Below are 20,687 nucleotides of genomic sequence, written 5' to 3' on the forward strand. Positions count from 1 at the left end.
TCCCCAGCAGAATTAGCGCTGGAGAAGCTTATAAAAGAACAGACCATTAGACAGATAAAAAAAAAGGTTTTCGTTGAATTCGTTTTCTACTTTATTTCTTTGTCAACCGTTGCTTATCGTGTCTCCCACTTTTACTCCTTGTTGGCACACTATGAAATTGGCTTCCATTGTATGTGTTTTAGTCGCTTGTGCGACGACGGTTTTCACAAGCCCAATAACGAAGCGCGCTGAAACCGGTGAAGCGTTGATGTTGTATGGTTACAATCCTCCTCGAGTGAATCCAGACTATTGCATTGGGTTCCGTATCACCTATCCCACATACCCAGGATTGGCTTTCCAGGCCCATTCCGTTCAACAACTTGCATGGGAAGTCGACCAAAATATTCCCAACGCCCCAGACATCATTACTCGTATCCGTATTCTCAACAGCACCCAACACAATCAATATGTCATTGGTGAAAACATGTGTAAGTGGGAACCTGAATGCTTTTTGCAATCCCTTGTTTGCATTGCTAACGTGTCATATTATCAGCACTTTACACCAACGGTAACACGGGAACTACCAGTTTCCCCTTGGACGTGGAGGATGTCAGTGGACTCTATCACTACCGTATCATGGTCAACTATGTTGGTACTGCTGTCCATTGTGTGTATGAGTCGGTACCTTTTGTCATCTTGCAAGATCCTTTTAAGAAATACGTCACTGGCGGTCCCGCTCGTATCCAGCCTCCAACACCTACACCGGCTCAACCTGCAAAGGAGTTGAATATCTTGACGGTCACCGATCACGAAGCATAAGATCTTTTTACGTAGTTTTTATTTTCTTGTTTTTATAGCACATCCATTTATGTCAAGGATCTTTTTTTCCTTATCTCGTTTCCCATACCATTGTCGCTGCTGTAGAATAAAAAAAGATATCCTTATCTCTCAATATACAGTATTTGTGAATACGATTATTTTACCGTATGGCGCCCTTTTTTTTTCGCTTTTAGCTAGACCAAATGCGACGTCTTTTTAGATTCACTGTCTCAGCCATGGATCATATAAAAATAGTAATACTGGTTGCACAAATTGCCGTCTTGGCAAGGTCGACGTGATCTGTATGGGCTGAGACAGTAAACCCCACACTTGACTCTTTTTCCCTTTCGGCTGTCCCATCACCGGAAATGAATTTCAAGGATCTGCAGTATTCGTTGGGCAAACTCACCACGGATGTTCGCTCACAAATAGCGCGTAATAACCCTCTACAAAAGCAAGACACCAAGACACTATCGTTATGGATCTTTGGCGAACGCAATGACCTTGCTACTATGCGCACGTCGGCCTATCAGCGGTCTGAAACGAATAAAGTGTTCAAGCAATGGACCAAAGAAGAATGCCAGAATGAAAAAGGAAACAATGGTCAAGATTTAGAGGTGAGATTGTCTTGCCGCTTCACTATGGAAACCCGTGTGTCTCGTCATTCTGGAGTGCTGATGACGAAAGCCTTGATAGGACATTGGTGATAAGCTTGTCAAGTTATTGGACAAGCAGGTGGAAATCGAGCAGAATTTCGCAGGCAAGTATTCCCTCGTTCTCTGTGCATTATTGTTTTTCGCCTGTCACTTACATCACGTTTTTGACGATAGGCAAATATCAGCGGTATCGACACGCCATCAAGTCCATTCGGGAGCGAGAAGATAAATTGTCGGACATTCGAGAGAAAAAGCGATCGTTGCAAGCCCGCATTGCCAACCTGAGCAAATCCAATGCGCGTTCACCTAAACAACGGGAATTCGAAAAAGAGTTGCAGTCGTTGGAACGCGATACTCATGATATCGAATTGGAAATGGGCGATTTTAAACGATTTGCACTCAAGGAAGCGTTTTATTTGCGGTTCAATGCTTTGAATGAGTACGCCGAGAAGCTGCGCATCATTGCGGGTTTTGGTAAATACATTGTGGATCTCTTGGATATCGAACCCACGCCTCCAGGACAGCAACGACGACCCTATGAAAAGGGACCGGAGGCCGCCATGATTTTGGCCGACGCGCTTCTCGCGGTGGATCAGTGGCAACCGGACGGAGGCGATGAACGTCCCACTTTAGCTGTGGGCGGTCTTGAAAGCACTCTCAGCTTTGCAGACGATGCCAGTGAACTCGGCGATGAAAAAATTCAATCCAAAGGAAAAGGACGAGCCGACAGCGTTGTGGCAGGCGGTTTGGTGGGTGCCTCAGCTTCCGAAAACGTTGTCGAGACACAACCTTCGCCACTCATGACCACGCCTCCGCCTCCTCCTCCGAGACCTTCCATTGGCGATGTCAAGTCGGCGGAAGAGACGGAAATCGACCTGGAAAAACTCGATCTCTATGACGTGCCACCACCGGCTTACTCACCCAACAATGATAACGCGGCCAATGCGGACTTGTCGTCACCAAGAAACTCGGATGAACCTCCTGTGATTCGCCATCATCCCCCATACAATCCTACCAATGTTTCGGCACCGCCCAACGGTGCATCGATGCATGAAGAGAAACAACAAGTGGAAGAGGAACCGACCACAGGTCAAGGCCCGCCACCGCCACCATTACCGCAACGACCGTCGCCACCGACACCGACCGGTTCAGGCACGTTTGAGTCACCTTACCAAGCCCATATGACGCCACCCGGGGCGCCTCATTTGTCACCCCAAGTGATTACGCAGTCGCCTCAGCCTATGCACAACTATCAAACCTATCACCATTCTTCCATCGGTCCTGGATCCAATGCAGGCCATCACACCGCGCCAGGATCGCAAGGATCCTTGCTCTATACCCCCACGACCCCCGGTGGCCCTCAATACCATCAGGCCAACTATTACCAGCTTTACCGTCAAGTCTCGCACCGTCAGAAACATGCTCCTCCCCAGCGTCCGTATGCTGAATTCCAGCAACAGTTCAACTACCATTCGGATGGTGGTTATTACCGTCAACGTACCGATGCGGGTGGATTCCGTATCCCTGACCGAAGCTCGACCCATGAAACTGCAGAGGAAGAAAAGAGACGGTTGGGTGAACAATATGCCGAGCAGGATCGACGCGCATTTACCGCTTCGCGACCGTCTGTCCATACCGATGCAGGCGGGTTCCGTATTCCTCCGTCCAGCACCGGCAATACCGCTGAAGAGGAAAAGCGACGTCTAGAAGAACACTACGCTGCCCAAGAGCGCCGTTTCACCTCCGATGAACCACGCCATAGTCCAATCGAATCTCATCAACAAGGAGCGCAAGGACCTCCCGCTTATGATGGTCCCGCTGAAGGTTACCCATCGGATAAGAAATAATGTTCAGAGATATTCCGGCCATATACCGACGCAACACATCATTCCACTAAGGATAAACTTTCTTTTTTTTTTCTCTCTCTCTTTCTGCTTTTTAGCACATGTTATATTGAAACATAAAAGAATAAGTTTGCAAAAATACAGATAATAAAAAAGACAAACAAAAAACAAATGAACTACTATATACAATACTACGTTTGGGGTCGGAAGAATAGAAGCAAAACCATTTTGAGCTAAGCCTAATTGGGATTTCCATAATGAACATTACAAAAAAAAAAGTACAAGAATAATTTGTCCTAGGAACGGCAACGTATCCATGGAGAGTTGACGAAATGAGAATGATAGTAACAGGCGCAGGGAGAAGGATGACGAGATGGTTCTTATTGAACCCTTTTTTTTCCCTTTAATTTTTGGTGGAGTAAGACATTGGATCCAACATCCGACGGTTTTTTAGTGCAAATTGACAACCACATGCATCCATTCATGGTGTCGGGTGGCAAAGTGGAGGTTGATCCATTTGTGGACAAACGCGCCTTGGATTCGAACGAGCAATCGTTCGGAGCAGATGGGACATGTACGATATGAATATTTGGCAATGGTTGTGCTAGGTTTGGCGTCTTTGATGAATGCTGAAGAACGTTTCATGATCATGGTAGGTGGCATGTTGGGTATTAATAAGTCTGATAATGATGAATGAAGCTTTTTTTGGTTTGATATAGAATGAATAAAAAAAAATGCAGAGAATGAAGATGAAAGAGAGAAAAAAAAAAGAAGTTTTAAAGTGCAAGAGCCGTCGCATTTTAGACTTCTTTTTTATACAGCGGATGGCTTCTGTAGTCATGCGAAGAAAAAAAAAAGGTACAAGATAAAAAAATTGATGGGAAATTTTGGACTGGGCACACACGGGGCCGTTTCCCAAACAAGAAGAGAAACCTTTCGGTACGACCTTGGTTCTCTTTTTGGAGCGTCTGTGGGTCCGCGTGTCGCTGACCCTTTTTCATTGTATTATTATATACGGTTCTTCTTTTTACTTTTTCAAAATGTTGACCCTTTCTTCTTACTTTGCTGAGGAATATTCAGTCGGTGGTCGTGGCGGTAGCAATCCACTGTAGGTCGTGATCGGAGATTTGAACGAAAAGCACGATGATCGACCCACTTTTTTTTAGTTGTTTCGTGTCATGTAACTTTTTTTATTTAGTTGGCTGTCCTTTTTTCGGCTGGGCAGTGGAATCCTGATTGAGGTCATTTTTACCCTGTGACAAAAAAAATCTCTACGATACACAAAAGTCTCCCTTTTTTTATGCAAAATTTCATAAACTACGGCAGATTCTAAAAATTCGAAATAGCCAGTAACCGGTTAATGGGATACATGCAGTGAGAAATGGCCAGTCGCCCAGAGAGTCTACATGAAAATGGCGCCATAAAAGATGGAAGCCGGTTTAAATCAAGTTTGACTCGTTTATTAAATAGAGTATATATACAAAGAAAAAGCTACAGAGTATGAGTGAAAATTGTTCGGACAGGTACCGACCACCGATCTGTTTTCATGTTCCCCAAAAGTCAAAAAGAGAAAGTGGAATGCAAAAACGCCCTGTGACATCGTTGGCACTTCCGCCAAGCGTAATATTACCGCCCCAAGTAGTGCGATAGCTTTCGATCGCTTGGGAGTTTCCCAATCTAAACCAGATAGAGATTAGTTAAAAAACTGCCTACTGCAGCAGACACATTAAACCCAAATCGTCCATCGTCATGGTGTGTATCAATGAGAAAATTTTTTACTCTTTCATGAATTTTTTTTCCTCTTGAGCATGTATGGTAAGACTCACATGATGCGAAAAAAAAATGAATTGCTCGGCGCCTTGTGTTTCTTGTTTTATCCCCTGTGACCCGTAACTTCGAGGTTTTCACTGTTTTTGGAATGGGGATTCAGGCACCGTCCGTGCTGTATTCAGACCCGTGAATGCACGTACGACGCTTTTTGATAGCAGAAAGCTGGTAAAATGATCAAACGATCATGGCGTCATTGTTCTAGTAAATCGGTGGCAAACCTCCTTCCTGGTCATCGGGTGGCGAACCATCATCGTGGTTCAACGCAAAGCTTGGGTCAATGCAATAACTCCATTATAGTCGGTAAAATCTTTTACCATTGCATTGACTGGGTAAAGAGCGGCGTCTGTGCGCACGGAAATCCAACTCGTCCACATTCTCTCTATTGATAGCACCAATCCACTGTCGCATCCTCTTTCGGCGATATGTTTGGATCGGCTTTTACCACCCTATGCACTTGGCTTAACAAAATCTTTTATGGGATGAATTTCAAAGCGCAGGATATACGGGGTTACATTTGATGAACTGCTCTGCATCACTGATAAAAATCACCATATAGTACTACCCCGTCATTGATCAATTTTATTGGCAGCATGAAAAATGGTTCCACGCAGAAAAAAAAGATCACATTGTTCGTATCATATCAGGTTTGAACTTAAAAAAAATGGTGCACTAATTGAATTAACATCAGATCTCCTTGGTTATACAGTAACCAATAACAACAGATGAAAACATATGGAGACATATCCTAGGTTTCATCACTTGAAAATTGTTGAAATGGATAGTCATTCCAGCTACGTCTTCTTAGTATTTTAGTATGTTTGACGTGATTTGATTAAATTGCATGGTTCAGTGGCGCGATTTTGGGCTACATGTGAGTATGATCTCGTACTTGTCCAAATTAAGCTTTGCTATCACTCAGACTAGATTTAAATGAGGGAACACTGAAGCGAGGGTAGCCAAGTTCCAACAGCTTTTGAAAGAAACCAGACACTTGTGTTCAACGAAAGGAGATGGACTTGTTGAGGCAGGTTCTACGAATCCTGATATGCAAATGTAGATTACACATCACGAGTTCATGCTCGGACCATTTAACCCCAGTTGATCAATTCCATCCATGTATCGTAAAAGGAGTCATTCATTCTCACAAAAGATCACAGGGCTTAAAGTAGTGGCATCGAAAAACTCCGCCTCCAGGAGAAAAGAACCTCCTGAAAAAAAAAAAAAAAAAAAACCAAGCCTGGCATTCCCATATCGGTCGCGAATACCGGTCGCTTGTTTTTGCGTTTTCGCTCGGCAAATGAGAATGCTGCAATTTCATTTTTCGATGTCACGATCGATTCAGACTGCATCAAGGAGAGTGTAGTGAAAATATTTGTGGAAACTGCTAGACAAAAATGAAGAACATGTCAATAGCAACAGTAAAAAAAAAAGGACCTGTGCAAAGAGAGTATCAAACCCCTTTTTTTCGCAACCGGTCCTTGTTTCTGGTTAGTTTTTTATTGGGCAAGATGGTCCCATAATAATAGGAGAAAAAAAGTGTACAGTATCTTAAATGGGCATGCGTGAAAAAAAGTTTTTTTTTTGTACAAGGGAACAAAGATAAAATAAACAATGATACAAGCGAGCAACAGGACTCTGCCTTTGCGTTTTTCCGCAAAAATTAAAAAAAAAAGAGTAGGAATTATTCTCTTTTCATTGGTATGGTTTCTGGGCGGTTGCGCAGTGCCAGTTGATATAAGTGTGAGATTTCTTCCATTCGATGGCCAATTCGCTGATAAAGGATTCGAATTTATCGGGATTCATGGTGGTCATCAACGACAGCCAAGGCTGCAATGATCGAAGCGTGAAGAGCTGTTGACTGGCAACGGCTCGGGCAAATTCGGAACAAGCATTGGTCGACAATGCTTTGGCGTGTTGGCAAGGCGAAGGTGAAGCATGACTCGTTCCCCATCCAAGTGGCAACGATTGAAACTGACTTTCCACCCTTCGGAACCCATTCACAGCAAGTACCGAAGGTAAACGACGTGCAATATAAGGATCCTGCTCCCGCAATGTAAATCCATGTAACACTATGAAAAATAAAGCAACATTAGTTGAGGATTGATTCGTTTAGTTTTAAATGATGCAGCAATGACTTACGTTTGTTATTGATGTAACATTCTTTCTGATCGCCACTCTGGCTTTCGAGGTCTTGTTCCATCAATTCGAGCCATCCGCCTGGTCGCAGGATGCGAAAGTACTCTTTGATCAGTGTATTCCATAGATGGGCCGGCAACGCCCAGTTGAGGTCACGTTGGAAAATATAATCAATGCTATTGTCCGGAAAAGGCAGCGGCAACTGAGTGATATCGCATGTACGAAAATGGCAATTTTTTGGTTTAATGTCGCGAGGAAACAAGGTCGATTGATCAAGGCCGATAAAGGTCGATTTCGGAAAACTGGTGCTCATTTCCATGGTCCAAGTGCCCGGCCCACAACCCACATCCAATACAACGCAGCCTTTTTGGAGCATCGACTGAAGTGGGGCGGAAAAGTCGCCATCAAAAGCGGTACGTAAAACGTAATGCTGCGCCGTGAGACGGTCCTGTTCCTGGTTATCTTGGGACAAAATGTACGGTCGATCGACGACGGTACCTTTGCGAATTTTTGAGATGGAAGGAAAATTCGTTGCTTTGGTATGGTGAATGGACAAGGTATCGTGGGCATCTGACACGGCTGCAAGCGCACGGGCCGCACGAGCACCTACGGATGTGGCGGCTGCATCTGAATGACAAAGCCTTGACCCCACCATGGATCGTGCACTGGCTGAGGATGAACACAGCGTGTAAGAGGAGGTAGACGACGACCGCGATCGATTGGCCATAAGGGATCGTTGATGCGCTCCACGATGGTGAATCCCGGTCTCGTCACTGTGGGATCTTTGTCGGAGCGGATGAGTGACAATGGGGTTAGCCGACGACGTCGGAGTTAAGAAATGGCTGGATGTGTCCGAGGCGAACGAGATGGCCGAAGGTGGATTCACAGGAATCAGGATATCTTCTGGACTCAAAGGTCCGGTCGAGGCTGTGGTGGTGGTAATGGACGAAGACAAGGATGGTGTGTTGATCATGTGAGGCAGCGGGCCTTTCATATTATACATTTTTGTCCGTTTCTTATCGATGCAACGGGCCTCTCTTAAAGAATAGGAAGAGACGGAGGTTCGCATGGGTAACGTAGTCGATTTTTTCGTTTGTAAGGATTCCATGGTTGCAAAATTGGACATGAAACTGTCGTCAATCGTCCGCTTATTCAAAAAGTTTTTCAAAAAGACGGGGATCGAGTCCCGGTCCATGATGGATTGTGTTGACACCATAATAAATAAATAATAAAAAGTAAAAAAAAAAGGGCGAAAAAGTATTTGTTGATTTCTTCAAGTAGCCATTTATATAAAAAAGAATGGAGGATGTCTGTGTTTTGGTGAACGCCCCCTTTTTTAGTTGTATCCATCTTTCACCGAGAATTCAAGAGGAGAAACGCATGCTGAGGTGCAGGCTTGATGGTGTGCTGAAGTTCCAAATATCAAAATAGAACGATCGAGATTCCGATAAAGCAAAAAAAAAAAAAGTTGGGTTTCTGCCTGCAACTTGCCCCCAAAATCGCAACTTTGTCGATCAAATTGGCACCAACTTTGATGAAAGCTGTCTGCTTTCATCAACCTTGTCATCCAATCCGGAAGAATTAGAGTTTCATTAAGCTTTGCATTCGTTGCCGTGTTATTTCATCCACACATCCATTTATGGCAATTTTGACAGCTTTCAAACCGGAGCATACTCACCATCGTTCCCAGGACGGGTCTCTTTCTCTTTGACTCTCTGTGTCTCTCTTTCCCTTGGACTTTTGGAAATACCCAAAAATGCCACCTCCCTCCCCCACACACACCTCCCCCTTTTCCCCCAACAACCAACTCGTAGCTTCAGCTTCTCCGCAGATGCTTATCGCTGTACCCTCTCCTTGTCATTACTTTTTTTTTTTCCCTTTTGCTTTTCTTATTGACATACCTGTGCAACGTCCGCTTTCACCGCAACTCGATGAGGAACAAACATCCGTGCAGACATTGAGTTTCTGCTTTTTAGGAAACCATGCTTTACCCCTTTGTTGTTTAGCAACGCTGAACTTGACTCTTTGTACAACTGATTGCATTGACTCGTCTTGTCCTCAGTGTAATAAAATTACTTAGCTTGGAAAACGCAACATCGTATGGTTGTTGCCATGATTCATTTTTTTTATTGATCTTCATTTGGTCACATAATCTCTATGCTACTAGCTAATAGTGCGTGATAACGAAATGGATAGTTTTGAAATCACTTCTAAAATTTTCCAAGTTCCTTGTATTACCATTCACAGGTTCTTTTTTGTTTTTCTCTATTGCTCGTTTCGGTTGTTTTGTGTCGCTAAAGCAATTGAGTCAATCATATTTTTTTGTTCATCAATCCTAAGCCTGAGCTTGAACCTGAGCCTGAACCTGAGCCTGAGCATCCTGATCAGAAGCTTCTTGCTGATTAGCTTCCTGTTGAGTAGCTTCTTGTTGAGTAGCTTCTTGTTGAGCAGTTTCTTGGTGAGCAGTTTCTTGTGGAGTAGGTTGATCCTCTCTAATCGCCAAGTCGGCTGGAGCAGGGTCTCGAGGAGGACTTTTCACGGTGTCATCGTCTCGTCTTTCAGGTTCAACGGGCGCTGAACGGGAACGAGAACGAGAGCGACTAGGACCGCGGGAAAGAGAACGAGAACGCGAACGGTAAGGCGAACGTGAGTAACTTCTGTCACGAGGAGATACAGAGCGCGAAACACTGCGTCCACGAGAACGACGAGGCGAGCGTGAACGAGAGTACGATCGAGAACGTGAACGTGAATACGACGGACTACGATCTCGATGTCGACGAGGCGAGCGTGAATAGCTTCGACTACGGCGCCTACAAAAAAAAACAGGGTTTCATGGTTAGGTACGCATTGTCATGATAGCTTACGATGAGCGGGGCTAATGTGTCCTTTTTTTCTATCTCTCTTTGTGTATGATATCATCGCCAGGCGGTGTTTCCTCTAGGGTTATACTTGACTCTTGGAGCAGATGCGGTGAATCCTGACCTTTTTGCCGTCAAAGTTAAATAAAAAAAAAGAGAAAAAAGGCCAGACATCAAGGAAACTGCTTCCAACCCATTGCCACACCAGATATAGAAATAGACACAAAAACGAACCAAACCCATTTTCCCCCGTTATTCCCCATCCACAGTGGGTATTGAAATGCTTACCTGCCATAATTTCGGCAATCTCTAGCCCAATGACCTGGGAAATAGAGAAAATATCGATTAATGGCTGAATCAAAAAGATAATTTATCTTTTTGTGCCTTATTTACCTGGTTCACCGCAACGGAAACATGTATCATCACCTTCCCTACGGGCTCGGCTCTTTGCACGCTCGACAACGATACGAACGCCGTCAATATACTAATTTCTCAAAAATCATGTAAGCCCACTGCGTCTTTTAAAATACCGATCACAAACTCACCATGCCGTCCGTATCGTCCAAGGCATCATAAGCGTCTCTTTTATCGTCGAATTCCACAAAGCCATAAGCTGCAAATGTGTATGCGTGAGCAAAATCTTGAACGCTTCTCTTTCAACATAATTAACTCTTGATAAAATAACGTACCATAGCTAGCCCCTCGCTATTGAAATGCATCAAACATTTCAGTTTACTTCTTGCAAATATTTGTTAAATGTTGCCGAATTGGAAGCCTACCTTCACTTCGCATCTTGTAATTTTGCCGTATTTATAAAATACATCCTCTAGTTCACTGTTTCTAAAATCACGAGGAAGTCTACCGACAAACAACGCCATGGACATACTTAATTGATTGATCAATCTTCGGACCGAAAGACAAAAAACTGGGCAAAAAAAAAAAAAAAAATTACTCTGAGCATTATTTACCGGTTTTTCGTCTTAACATACACGTCATCGTATGAAATTTATCCAATCATCATTCAGATTCAAATGGGCTAGCATTTCATTGTGTGTATTTGCTTCTGTTGTGGACACTACTCTGAACAGACCACATCCACCTGGGTTACCCAATGATGGATAGGTAGGTGTACTGATTCTTTTCTCGTTGAAAATAAAGACTTCCGTACATGGCTGTGTGCATGATTTCCAAATTCGCTTTTGTACCACAATCCGCCAGTATGCCTTCGTCATGCTATTTCTCTCTTATTGGAGGGGCCATCTTTTTCCACTCAGATTTAACAGACAAATGATGCCACGCCAAAAGAAAAAAAAAGGGAATCCTACATAGAAATGAGGAGAACCAAACGGTGAATATAATATTTCCGTCAAGCATGCCGAAAATCGGTGCCTGAAAGATCGCTCTTTACTTGATTCAGCCCACGCCGTTGCGTCAATGTCATGCAACCGTTCAAATGATCACCAAAAATAACAGCGCTGCCGAAATAATATCATACTGCATTTTTTTTTCGAGGGGCTGTAATTTGCTGTTGTGCCTTTCAAGTATTGCGATTTCGGCCATCATCCGCATCAGAAGTTGGTTTTGTTTATCGCTACAAATAAGGAGTCTACAATGATGATATAGTAGATAGCGACTTGGTTTGATTAAAATATTGTCAATCAAGCGAGTGTGCTTTCAATACAATGGGTGAAGTGTAAACATTTTTCTACAACATGAGGTGATATGATCTAAAAGCGGTTTTTCTCCATGAAGCAAAATATGGAAAAAATGGGGAATGCAAAGATAAAAATAAAAGAAAAAAAGTGCAAAGAAGCCAAGAGAACCAGAACAAATGGTAAGAAAACAAAATAAAGATCGGGGGAAGGAATGAATAGGATGATTTTTTTCTTGGGAGCCAAAAAATCATTAATGTCGCCAGATTTTCAGTTGCTTGTCTTTGCCACCACTGGCCACCTTGTCACCTCCTGGACTCCAATCCACCGCAAATACCTAATGCACGTCATGCAGTTAATATGGAGTCAAAAGAAAAAGGAAAATGTGTTCATGCAGGGAGGAACAATAGTTTCTGTTGATTGCTCCTACAAACATGACATTTTCACCCTTTTTTTTTCTGTAGACTCAGTTTCTTACCTCGTCCAAATGACCGGGCAAATCCAGCTTAATTTTGAGTTTCTTAATATCCCAGATCTTCAGAGTTGTATCCTTGCTACTGCTGATTAACATCCGGGAATCGCTTGACCAACACACTTGATACACTGCGCCAACATGACCACGCAAATTGCCAATGAACTTGCCAGTCAGACCATCCCACAATTTCACGGAATTATCAAAGGAGGCACTGGCGATCCATCGACCGTCAGGAGAGAAACTGACGTGATTGACAAGCTTTTGATGACCTGTCATACGTGTGATGGGTTTCTTACTCTGCTCCGGTTCCCAAAAGAACATGGTAAAATCATCCGAACCAGATACTAAACGTTCCGGTCGAGATCCCTTGAATGCCTTGTATCGTGCCAAAGCCGCTTGTTGTGCTATTGATCCCATTATATAAAAATTAGCGTTCTGTTCCTTGAAAAAACACGGACCACGAAAAAAAAAAGCTGCAAGGCTTACCTTCTTCCTCGGTAGCGTAACGTTTACCGGTGTGATCAAAGGGACCGGTACGCAAGACGAAATCCGTGCTTAAAGCCAGCGTGTTGACCCAGTGACCATGACCGACCAAAGTCTTTACCAGCATACCCTGTCAACACCATGATACGTTATTACTCATCCATCTCGTTGCTCGCTGTTTCACCTCCAATCCTACCTGAGAATTCCACACTTTGATGCTTTTATCTTGTGATGCCGTATAGATCAAGCCTTCGCCACCCCATTTAACACAGGTAACGGCGGCGGTATGTTGAGAGATGGTGAATTCCACTCGTCGTAACGTGGTATTCCAGATTCGGACGCTCCCATCTTTGGATGAACTGGCGACGCGATTGGCTTTGGAGTTCCTGAGGGAGGAGATGCGATGAAAAAATGATGATAAGTCTTTTTGAAATGACACGGAAACAATTTTGCAAGTCACTTACAAGTGATAAGGTTCCCAAGCCAGAGCGGTAATCCATTTGGTGTGGCCTTTCAGCGCATCACCCACAGGCTTGCCTGTTTTTGGATCCCAAACTCGCACTGTGTTATCCATACTGCCCGAGACCAAGGTTTTACCGTCGGGCGACCATGCAATCGCTAATACCCAACCGGTGTGACCTTTTAATGTGTACTGAGGCGTTTCCGTGTTTAAATCCCAAACACGAACAGTAGCATCGCCGGATCCCGTAGCTAATTGATTGCCGTTGGGACTGAATGAACAGGACAATACAGCCTCCGTGTGACCTATTACAATGAACCAATGTCAACAATTGTTTTTTGTGTTCTGCGATTGAACTCCAAGGTGGATCGTTTGTTGTTCTCGAAAGAAATCTTTTCACGTACCTGTCAATGTCGAGGTACATCGTGATACGGCACGGACACGGAATACCGCCTGAGGTTGGTAGACAATGGTAATGGCATCTTCGGTTGATTTATCTTTGCGATCGACCCACAAATTTTTTCGGATCTCGTCTTCCCCGACATAGAACGAATACGGCAAAGGATCTTCACCCTGTATTTGAAAACGATGAGAATATGGCTTTGCAAAAAAAAAAAAAATGATGCGGCGATTCATTACCTGTTCAAGAAGCTGATTCAATAATAATTCGAGCTGTTCGGGAGTGACATCAGCGGGCAGATTCAAAGGTGGACCTGTGGCATCGCCATCGGCCGATTTGAATTGAGCGACAATCTTTTGTCCTTCGGGCATGGCTTCGGCCGCCGCCTTTTCAGCCGCAATCGCTGCCAACTTTGCTTTCAATTTGGTTGACATGGCTTCTTTTTTATGTAAACGCAAGCAAACACTGGAAGACCCCGTTGAATGAATTGCTGCAATTTTTCTTGATCGGTGGCTTTCTGACGGACTTTTTTTTTATTTTATTTTCCATGAAAATTTGGTGGCCAGTGACGGCTTTGCAGTGCCTCGAATTGGAATTCCTCCGCCTAGCTCCACAAAATCTTTACTGTGAAACAAAAAAAAAAAAATGCAATGCATGGATCGTGCTCACAGCAAAGTATCTCTTGTATTAATGAATCCATCAGCCACCTCAACGTGCGAATAGGTCGCTAAAGTACAGTTTTTATTATACGGTTGATGTTCATATTTTAGATTGTAAGAAGAGAACATATTTTTGAGGCTGATATAAATTTCATCAATTTGGACAAAGTGTCATTACTGCTTGTTTTTTAGTCTATACGGCTTGTGATGTTTTTTTTTTATTACGCAAATTTACAAGATGAAATGGGGTGGTTTCAATTACGGTCGACGCTTTAAAAGACAGTATTCACCCCATGCGAGACCCTTGGCACCGGGCACCCAGAATGCGCGCGACAATCGCTTCGAGTTTTCGGCATCGAGGAAAGGCTGACAATCCAGAATTTCCCACGTCTTGGTGTCGTCCACGTATCGAGGTTCATTGGGGGTAGTGGCTCTCAGAGGGAAATCTGTGTCCACCAAATAGTCACACTGATCGACACTCACCTATACATCCAACCATCATCCTCGTTAGTATGATATGACATCCGTAATACCATTCCAAGAGCAAAGGTACTCACGTAAACCGAGGGATCGGCAACATTCAGGTCATTGAAACCGGTCGCTTTGGCACTGGTACCTTTGAATCGTAAAGGACGTTTGCGCCAAGTCTCCTTTTTACCCCCAGCACGGTCGTACGTCACCTCAATCAAATCTTCTTGGAAAGGTTTGGGAAGCTGACCATTGAAATCGCTTTGGATAAACTGAAGACGAACATCACTGGGAAGGAAGAAGCTGCTAGGGAATCGATACCACTCTTTGCCAACACAGAGATTCTTTTCCTTGAGCGATACATTGTAAGGAAAGTCCTCCTGAAGATAATTCAGGTTGACAATCTGATCCGGTGCACGGTCTTGCCAAAGAGCACCGTAAACACTCACAGGTGCACGGTACCGCAACACCACGGCAAGGATGCGCGACACAGAGATCAGAGCAAAGACAGCAAGGAAAGCCAACGAAGTGTATTGCAAAACATACGCACGCACGTTCACCTAATGTTCGCGTCAAACACAACATTCAAAAAAGTTTTACACCCTCCCTCCCTCCATCCACTTACATTGGCACCGAAAGCACGAGCAACGCGACTGGCCCAACTGCGGATCAAGTACAAAGAAATGGCAGCATTGAGCGTGATCAACGGGTACGCAACGTACAAGAACCGTTCCTCCTTGTGAGGTTGGCAAGTGAAAATGGTAAACCAAATGTAGAAAGGTACCAATTTTAATCCAAGCAAGATATATGGCCACACAGCATCCATGCGGCTCGCACCAGGTACTCGCTGTCGATCAATGTAGGCCGTAATCAACTAGACGTAGGACAGAACAATGAGTTACCATAAATGAAATAAGCTTCTCGTCTATCTTCCCCCACCCCCACCCCTGTGCCCCCCCTTTTTTTCCTGTTAAATTTTTGCTTCTCCGCCACTGATTTTTCCCGTGGAATCCCAACCCGTTCTCACTTTTGCCACGGTAGGGCGAGACTTACCACACAAAACACCGATCCCAAAGCCAACAAGAACATGATATTGAAGTTCAAGAACCCATTCACAATGTAAAAGTACCAAGGCTCGGTACCGTAAAGCGAAGGACCTCGAGCTTCACCACCAAACAGGTTGTACATCACCATGTTCAGCGGTGTGAAACTCCAGTTTCTGTAGAACCAGTGGTCGATAAATAGGATGGGAAGCTTTTTTGATGTTGTTTTGTTGATGGTTAGTCGCTGATCTCTGCCACATATGAATTTTTTATACACTTACCGAAATCCCAGTGCCACACACCAAGATTGCTTCCAATAAACGGAAGGCTCGTTTGAACCGCCAGTGAGTGGATCGGATCACCTGAATCACTTTACCCTCCTTGTCAATCGTGGTGTCACGACCATACACCACCACTTCCTCAATGGCAAATGGGAGACCCAGTATAGCACTGAAAGGCCATCCGAGCAACGCGCCCAAACCGATCCAGAAAACTGCATAGTAAGTACGACTACGATCCACGTGAGACGGAGGGCGCAAAATGTAAGAGAAAGCCATAAAGACAGTGCTCATGGCAAACGACGAAGGAAGAAGGGCTAATATAAGAATGCGTTAAACACCATTTGCCCGTTTTTGTTTTCGCGCTGATTCCATCGTACCTGTAGCCGCACTGAACATGCCGGCACTGAAGAACAGGGTCACCAAAATGTAGCGACCTACGTGAGGATTAATTTCTTCCACCACGGTGCGGTAGAATTTCGCTTCTGCAAAAGACGAGAAAGCAGCAAGTGCCATGCGGATAAGGTAAAATGTTTGCAACTAATAGATGCGAGTGTGAGTCATACATTATGGTGGCCACTGTCTTGATTCTTTCTTTTTTTTTCCTTCTTCTCCTTTTTACCTTTGTAGATGTAAAGATTTTGGTGAAGAAACCGATCAATGCGTGAATAAGGATATAGGCCCAGCTTCGAAGACCAAACTGAGGCGCGTATTCCCATGTCTGTAAACCGTAACCCTGCAAGAGATAATGAGTCGGTTCCCAGTAATTGAACACTTCATCGCAGTCCTGGATGACGCTGTATAATGCCGAAGCACAACGCATGATCAAAAGCACGCGAAATGCCGTCTTTAGCGAGAACGAAAACGTGCCGGACTCGCTCAACAGATCCTGTGCAGCTCTAAAGGAAACCATCCATGGATGAGCATTGGGCTGTCGTTTTTCTTTTTCCAATGTCAAGGACAACCAAGGGGTAAAACCACCGCAACTTACTTTGCAGCATAATTATTCTTGGCGGTCGAGGATGACGATGAGGGAGCAGTGGCGGCTGCGGCGGCCTTTTTCCCTTTGCTGGTCTTTTTATTGGACCGAGAACGCAACTCGTTATTGGCTTTGGGAGCCATTCGCGTTACGGATGAATTTTAAAGTAGGAAAGAGGTTGACGGGAACAGTCCGCCGATAAATGAAAAAGTTCATTTTGGAAAAAAACCCTTGTTGACATGAAACGGACTTTTAATCCCGGACTGTCGTGGTGGGGGTGGGGTTTTTTGCCCCATTAGGCAATCCATGTGCGTGCATGCTAGAAGAAAGTTCTTCAGGCTATATCGACCGCACCATGTCCGACCAGTCGCCTAAAAAGCACGTTCTTAAACCGTGAGACACATGAACAAAATATAGTCTATACCGACCATTTGGTCCTATTTATCATGTTAAAAGATTTTTTAGCCTGGGCCATGTACCGTATACGTACAAAGAAAATTTGATTCATTTCAACAAATAAGGATCTTTAACCCGAGAGGAAGCAATAGCTTTGTCTCTGGCAAGTATTTAATTGCAAGTGGTGTCAATTATTGATGGGTGAATAAAAAGAAAAAAGATCGCAATGTAACGGGCAATACTTGGATGCTTCAGATTTGCTGCTCTCGAGTATAAAGTAACACTTCAAAAACTTCAAATATATTATTTGGATGATTAAATTACATGAATGTGTGAATAATTCTAATGGATGCAATTGTAAAGGTCTAGTTATTTAGTTACCAAATTGGTAAAAGCCATATTGAGACCAGTCTACAGCATTATCTACGAGTGATTGAGGGACAGGAATGGCTTGCGATTCAAAATCTTCGTCGGGGACGGCGTGACCGACGTGCTCATTGGCCTGAGGCACGAGGTTAAAGAGATCAACATGTTCGGGAGAGGGAATTACGGATGACTTGTGGCTGATCAGACCCTGCAATAAACTGGATTCATCGTCACGCTTTTGCACAACACCTTGAGTCTTGTTCGCCAGGAAATGTTGTCCCAACAGCGGCAACTCATTGGCACTAAGTTGATATACCAAGCACTCTTGGAAGCTGATCTTTTGGAACTGCGTGTAGTAGGTATCATACTAAAATACAAGTGAGTTAGCATGGACTGTGATGGAACACTAAATAAAAAATTGTGGATGGCAGTCATACCTTCTTATGCAAGGCATCGGAGAGTGTTTTCACAGAGGCATCGTGAGGATGCAAGACGCGCCAAGGATCACGGCAGTTTTCGGCTTTGCAGGTCTTGAGAACAGTAAGCAATGCATCAAGACGGTTCAACAGTTGCGGCTTGGCAGAATCATAAATATTGTGTTGTTCATAAGGATCCTTCTTCAAGTCATACAGTTCGTGTTCACCGGTACACCATACAGCATACATATCTAAAGTAGGAGACACTCGATGAGTAAAAGCCGAATCATTACAACGAAAAACCACCGACTTACAGTTGTGCTTTTCAGAAATAACACGTAATGTCTTGTACGTGTTGGGACCAGCATTGAGTACATTGGAATAACCCCTACAAAAAGGGAAAATAAGAATGAGCATCTTACCACAAAAAGAAGAGGACGCAAGTCGAAACTTACTCTGCCATGTTGTTGGCACCCCAGAATTCCACGGCAAAAGTTTCTTTGGAAACAGGTTTGGGATGGTTGCGAAGGTCACCGGTCAACGGAATCACACCACCATCTACCCAAGAGGGAACATGTTCATCACCCTGAGCCAAAGCAAGGAACGTCGGTGCAATATCGTGGTGAGAGCTAACCAGGTCGCTCACGTGGCCCTTGCGAACACCAGGACCTCGAACAATGAATGGGACGCTAGAAAATTTGTTGTCAGCAAAACGCATAAGCGATAAAATAAAAGAAAAACCATAGGTTCAAACTTACTTGATGTCTTCTTCAATATTGCCACATTTTCCTGGGTAAGCTCGATGCTGACCAATATGATATCTATTTTCAATTGGAGAGTGAGCCTATCACTGTGGATGTAAAGTACCCATCTCGGATCCTTACCCATTGTCCGCGCTGTAAATGACATAGGTGTTGTCCAAGGTTCCCTGCTTCTTGAGTTCATCAAACAGGGTACCAATCATTTCATCCACGGCTTGCAATGCACGCAATCGGTTGCGGTAAGCTTCGTCAAATTCTTCGATCACAGTGGCATTGAGCTTCTGCAAGTGTTTCCAGTAGGAGGCGGTTTTGCCTTGATGGTCAGGATTGAAATTGGGAGTACGAGGAACTAGAGCAAATGTACACGTGTTTCATCAGCAACCAGTAAAGAACATCACCTATGAATCACGACCTACTTTTAGCATCTTTGAACAAATGGGCATGGCGCGCTGCGGGCACTGCAGGACGAGTGGTCATTCCGTTAGGTCCAAAAGCAAATTCACCGTGAGGAGCCATGGGAGCCACTAAAAAGATGCATAAAAAGAAATAAACATTAGCTCAGTTCATTCGGGCAAATGTGTGTGTCTTCTGGAAGATACCAGTCTTCTACTGCGCTGTTAGTCACTTACCCCACAAGAAGAATGGTTTGTCAGCGTTGCGTTGGGCTTTGAGAGCGGCACGAGCCTTGGCGTGGATCACATCCGTCTGGTAAGTGTTGTTGTAGAATACCGGCTTTTGACCGTTGGTAGAGAAAACAGCCGTATTATACACATAGGTATACGGGTCCACCAGTTGATCCTGATAATCGAAACTAAATACAAAATTTTGAGCAACTCGGTCCCCATGTGCTTTCTTTCAAAAGAGAGAGTGACACCTTACCCTTTAGGTGTAGGCTTGTCGTAGTTGTTCACTGCATACTGATTCATGAGCTTGCCGATATAGTGCGTGGTGTAACCAGCCTGTTGCAATGGAAAAAAAGGGTTCAGTTTCAATTCCTGCAAAACATGTAAAGACAAACAAAAACCAAGGTAACCCACCTTTTGCATCCAAATGGGGAAATAATCTTCGCCGAGTTTGAGTTCATTGAATCGATCGTATCCACCATAGGGCGCATTGACTGAAGTGATGCTGGAAAAGAAACGGTCCATTATGTTAAAAAAAATACGACATAGTGGCATCATCGGTTCGAGACAACGTACTTTGTGTTATGGGCATATTGACCACGCAGCAAACCGACACGACTGGGACAACAGACAGCAATGGTTGCATAGTGATTGCGATAAAGAGTGCCTTCTTTGACAAGATGTTTTTGAAGGTTCGGCATGTAATCCAAAGATCCCAATTTGGCGTCTTGATCATCGGTAAAGATAAAGATAATATTGGGCTTTTTCGCCTCCTTATCCTTGGCAGCCGTGGCCACGGCCAGCATTTGAAATAAGCAGAGTGCAGCGGTAGCAATTGACAGGACCTTCATCGCGGGCAACAAGAGAAAAGGCGTGTAAAAAGGTGGCTTGATTCGAACGGTTGGGCTGTTGCTGCCCCGAGTATTTATACTTTGATAATTTACGCTACGGTTTGCTGATACTGAATCTGCGCGGCGGTGCGTAATCTGCAGAAACGATGGTGACATACGCAGACTGGAAACGGTGGGTTTGTATGGCTTGGTGCGCACCATCTTTGCGGATGGCGATATTATTGTCGATGATGTTGCGCTATCTGTGTGACGATG

The 20,687-nt window shown here is 44.2% G+C and overlaps 7 protein-coding genes across 7 annotated transcripts; 2 read left to right on the plus strand and 5 right to left on the minus strand.

The window, feature by feature from the left end:
• The first annotated feature begins 40 nt into the window (after positions 1 to 40).
• Positions 41 to 972, plus strand: BYT42DRAFT_586923 (uncharacterized protein). Its single transcript, XM_051570113.1, has 2 exons — positions 41 to 467; positions 533 to 972. Exons 1-2 carry the CDS (start codon positions 152 to 154, stop codon positions 796 to 798), a joined length of 582 nt encoding a protein of 193 aa, XP_051419144.1. The 5' UTR covers positions 41 to 151; the 3' UTR covers positions 799 to 972.
• Position 973: 1 nt separating this feature from the next.
• BYT42DRAFT_586924 (Eisosome component PIL1-domain-containing protein) lies at positions 974 to 3,468 on the plus strand. Its single transcript, XM_051570114.1, has 3 exons — positions 974 to 1,415; positions 1,495 to 1,558; positions 1,629 to 3,468. The coding sequence occupies exons 1-3, from the start codon at positions 1,167 to 1,169 to the stop codon at positions 3,299 to 3,301; spliced, it is 1,986 nt and encodes a 661-aa protein (XP_051419145.1). The 5' UTR covers positions 974 to 1,166; the 3' UTR covers positions 3,302 to 3,468.
• A 3,073-nt stretch (positions 3,469 to 6,541) lies between these two features.
• On the minus strand, positions 6,542 to 8,567 carry BYT42DRAFT_586929 (uncharacterized protein). The gene is made up of 2 exons (XM_051570115.1): positions 7,268 to 8,567; positions 6,542 to 7,197 (listed from the first exon to the last, which is right to left on the minus strand). The coding sequence occupies exons 1-2, from the start codon at positions 8,478 to 8,480 to the stop codon at positions 6,821 to 6,823; spliced, it is 1,590 nt and encodes a 529-aa protein (XP_051419146.1). The 5' UTR covers positions 8,481 to 8,567; the 3' UTR covers positions 6,542 to 6,820.
• Positions 8,568 to 9,471: 904 nt separating this feature from the next.
• On the minus strand, positions 9,472 to 11,094 carry BYT42DRAFT_133601 (uncharacterized protein). Its single transcript, XM_051562208.1, has 6 exons — positions 10,902 to 11,094; positions 10,812 to 10,827; positions 10,668 to 10,735; positions 10,516 to 10,606; positions 10,411 to 10,444; positions 9,472 to 10,074 (listed from the first exon to the last, which is right to left on the minus strand). Exons 1-6 carry the CDS (start codon positions 11,004 to 11,006, stop codon positions 9,600 to 9,602), a joined length of 789 nt encoding a protein of 262 aa, XP_051419147.1. The 5' UTR covers positions 11,007 to 11,094; the 3' UTR covers positions 9,472 to 9,599.
• A 581-nt stretch (positions 11,095 to 11,675) lies between these two features.
• BYT42DRAFT_586939 (quinon protein alcohol dehydrogenase-like superfamily) lies at positions 11,676 to 14,114 on the minus strand. The gene is made up of 7 exons (XM_051570116.1): positions 13,832 to 14,114; positions 13,597 to 13,765; positions 13,197 to 13,497; positions 12,929 to 13,118; positions 12,736 to 12,862; positions 12,253 to 12,653; positions 11,676 to 12,111 (listed from the first exon to the last, which is right to left on the minus strand). The coding sequence occupies exons 1-7, from the start codon at positions 14,024 to 14,026 to the stop codon at positions 12,028 to 12,030; spliced, it is 1,467 nt and encodes a 488-aa protein (XP_051419148.1). The 5' UTR covers positions 14,027 to 14,114; the 3' UTR covers positions 11,676 to 12,027.
• A 395-nt stretch (positions 14,115 to 14,509) lies between these two features.
• Positions 14,510 to 16,953, minus strand: BYT42DRAFT_595746 (Alg9-like mannosyltransferase family-domain-containing protein; the record flags this gene model as incomplete). Its single annotated transcript, XM_051570877.1, has 7 exons — positions 14,510 to 14,734; positions 14,785 to 15,279; positions 15,345 to 15,593; positions 15,773 to 15,973; positions 16,044 to 16,357; positions 16,421 to 16,580; positions 16,663 to 16,953. The coding sequence occupies 7 exons, from the start codon at positions 16,951 to 16,953 to the stop codon at positions 14,510 to 14,512; spliced, it is 1,935 nt and encodes a 644-aa protein (XP_051419149.1).
• Positions 16,954 to 17,788: 835 nt separating this feature from the next.
• On the minus strand, positions 17,789 to 20,387 carry BYT42DRAFT_504409 (arylsulfatase; the record flags this gene model as incomplete). The annotated part of the gene is made up of 11 exons (XM_051564968.1): positions 17,789 to 18,148; positions 18,219 to 18,448; positions 18,512 to 18,585; positions 18,653 to 18,886; positions 18,956 to 19,018; positions 19,082 to 19,307; positions 19,375 to 19,482; positions 19,588 to 19,769; positions 19,838 to 19,917; positions 19,996 to 20,086; positions 20,158 to 20,387. 11 exons carry the CDS (start codon positions 20,385 to 20,387, stop codon positions 17,789 to 17,791), a joined length of 1,878 nt encoding a protein of 625 aa, XP_051419150.1.
• Between the last annotated feature and the right edge of the window lie 300 nt (positions 20,388 to 20,687).

Source organism: Radiomyces spectabilis, assembly GCF_025331425.1.
Source record: "Radiomyces spectabilis strain NRRL 2753 chromosome Unknown BYT42scaffold_15, whole genome shotgun sequence".
Classification (NCBI taxonomy): domain Eukaryota; kingdom Fungi; phylum Mucoromycota; class Mucoromycetes; order Mucorales; family Radiomycetaceae; genus Radiomyces; species Radiomyces spectabilis.

What these genes read in the sequence shown, in the direction of transcription:
- BYT42DRAFT_586924 (XM_051570114.1), top strand. Translation starts at nt 1,167, where the DNA reads ATGAATTTCAAGGATCTGCAGTATTCGTTGGGCAAACTCACCACGGAT. An exon ending in ACAATGGTCAAGATTTAGAG is followed by an intron (nt 1,416 to 1,494) that starts GTGAGATTGTCT and finishes AAGCCTTGATAG; the next exon opens with GACATTGGTGATAAGCTTGT. An exon ending in AATCGAGCAGAATTTCGCAG is followed by an intron (nt 1,559 to 1,628) that starts GCAAGTATTCCC and finishes TTTTGACGATAG; the next exon opens with GCAAATATCAGCGGTATCGA.
- BYT42DRAFT_133601 (XM_051562208.1), bottom strand. Translation starts at nt 11,006, where the DNA reads ATGTCCATGGCGTTGTTTGTCGGTAGACTTCCTCGTGATTTTAGAAAC. An exon ending in TTTCCGTTGCGGTGAACCAG is followed by an intron (nt 10,445 to 10,515) that starts GTAAATAAGGCA and finishes TCTATTTCCCAG; the next exon opens with GTCATTGGGCTAGAGATTGC. An exon ending in GATTGCCGAAATTATGGCAG is followed by an intron (nt 10,075 to 10,410) that starts GTAAGCATTTCA and finishes TTTTTTTTGTAG; the next exon opens with GCGCCGTAGTCGAAGCTATT.
- BYT42DRAFT_586923 (XM_051570113.1), top strand. Translation starts at nt 152, where the DNA reads ATGAAATTGGCTTCCATTGTATGTGTTTTAGTCGCTTGTGCGACGACG. An exon ending in TGTCATTGGTGAAAACATGT is followed by an intron (nt 468 to 532) that starts GTAAGTGGGAAC and finishes TCATATTATCAG; the next exon opens with CACTTTACACCAACGGTAAC.
- BYT42DRAFT_586939 (XM_051570116.1), bottom strand. Translation starts at nt 14,026, where the DNA reads ATGTCAACCAAATTGAAAGCAAAGTTGGCAGCGATTGCGGCTGAAAAG. An exon ending in TGAATCAGCTTCTTGAACAG is followed by an intron (nt 13,766 to 13,831) that starts GTAATGAATCGC and finishes TTTCAAATACAG; the next exon opens with GGTGAAGATCCTTTGCCGTA. An exon ending in TGCCCGGTCATTTGGACGAG is followed by an intron (nt 12,112 to 12,252) that starts GTAAGAAACTGA and finishes GACGTGCATTAG; the next exon opens with GTATTTGCGGTGGATTGGAG.
- BYT42DRAFT_586929 (XM_051570115.1), bottom strand. Translation starts at nt 8,480, where the DNA reads ATGGTGTCAACACAATCCATCATGGACCGGGACTCGATCCCCGTCTTT. An exon ending in ATGTTACATCAATAACAAAC is followed by an intron (nt 7,198 to 7,267) that starts GTAAGTCATTGC and finishes TATTTTTCATAG; the next exon opens with TGTTACATGGATTTACATTG.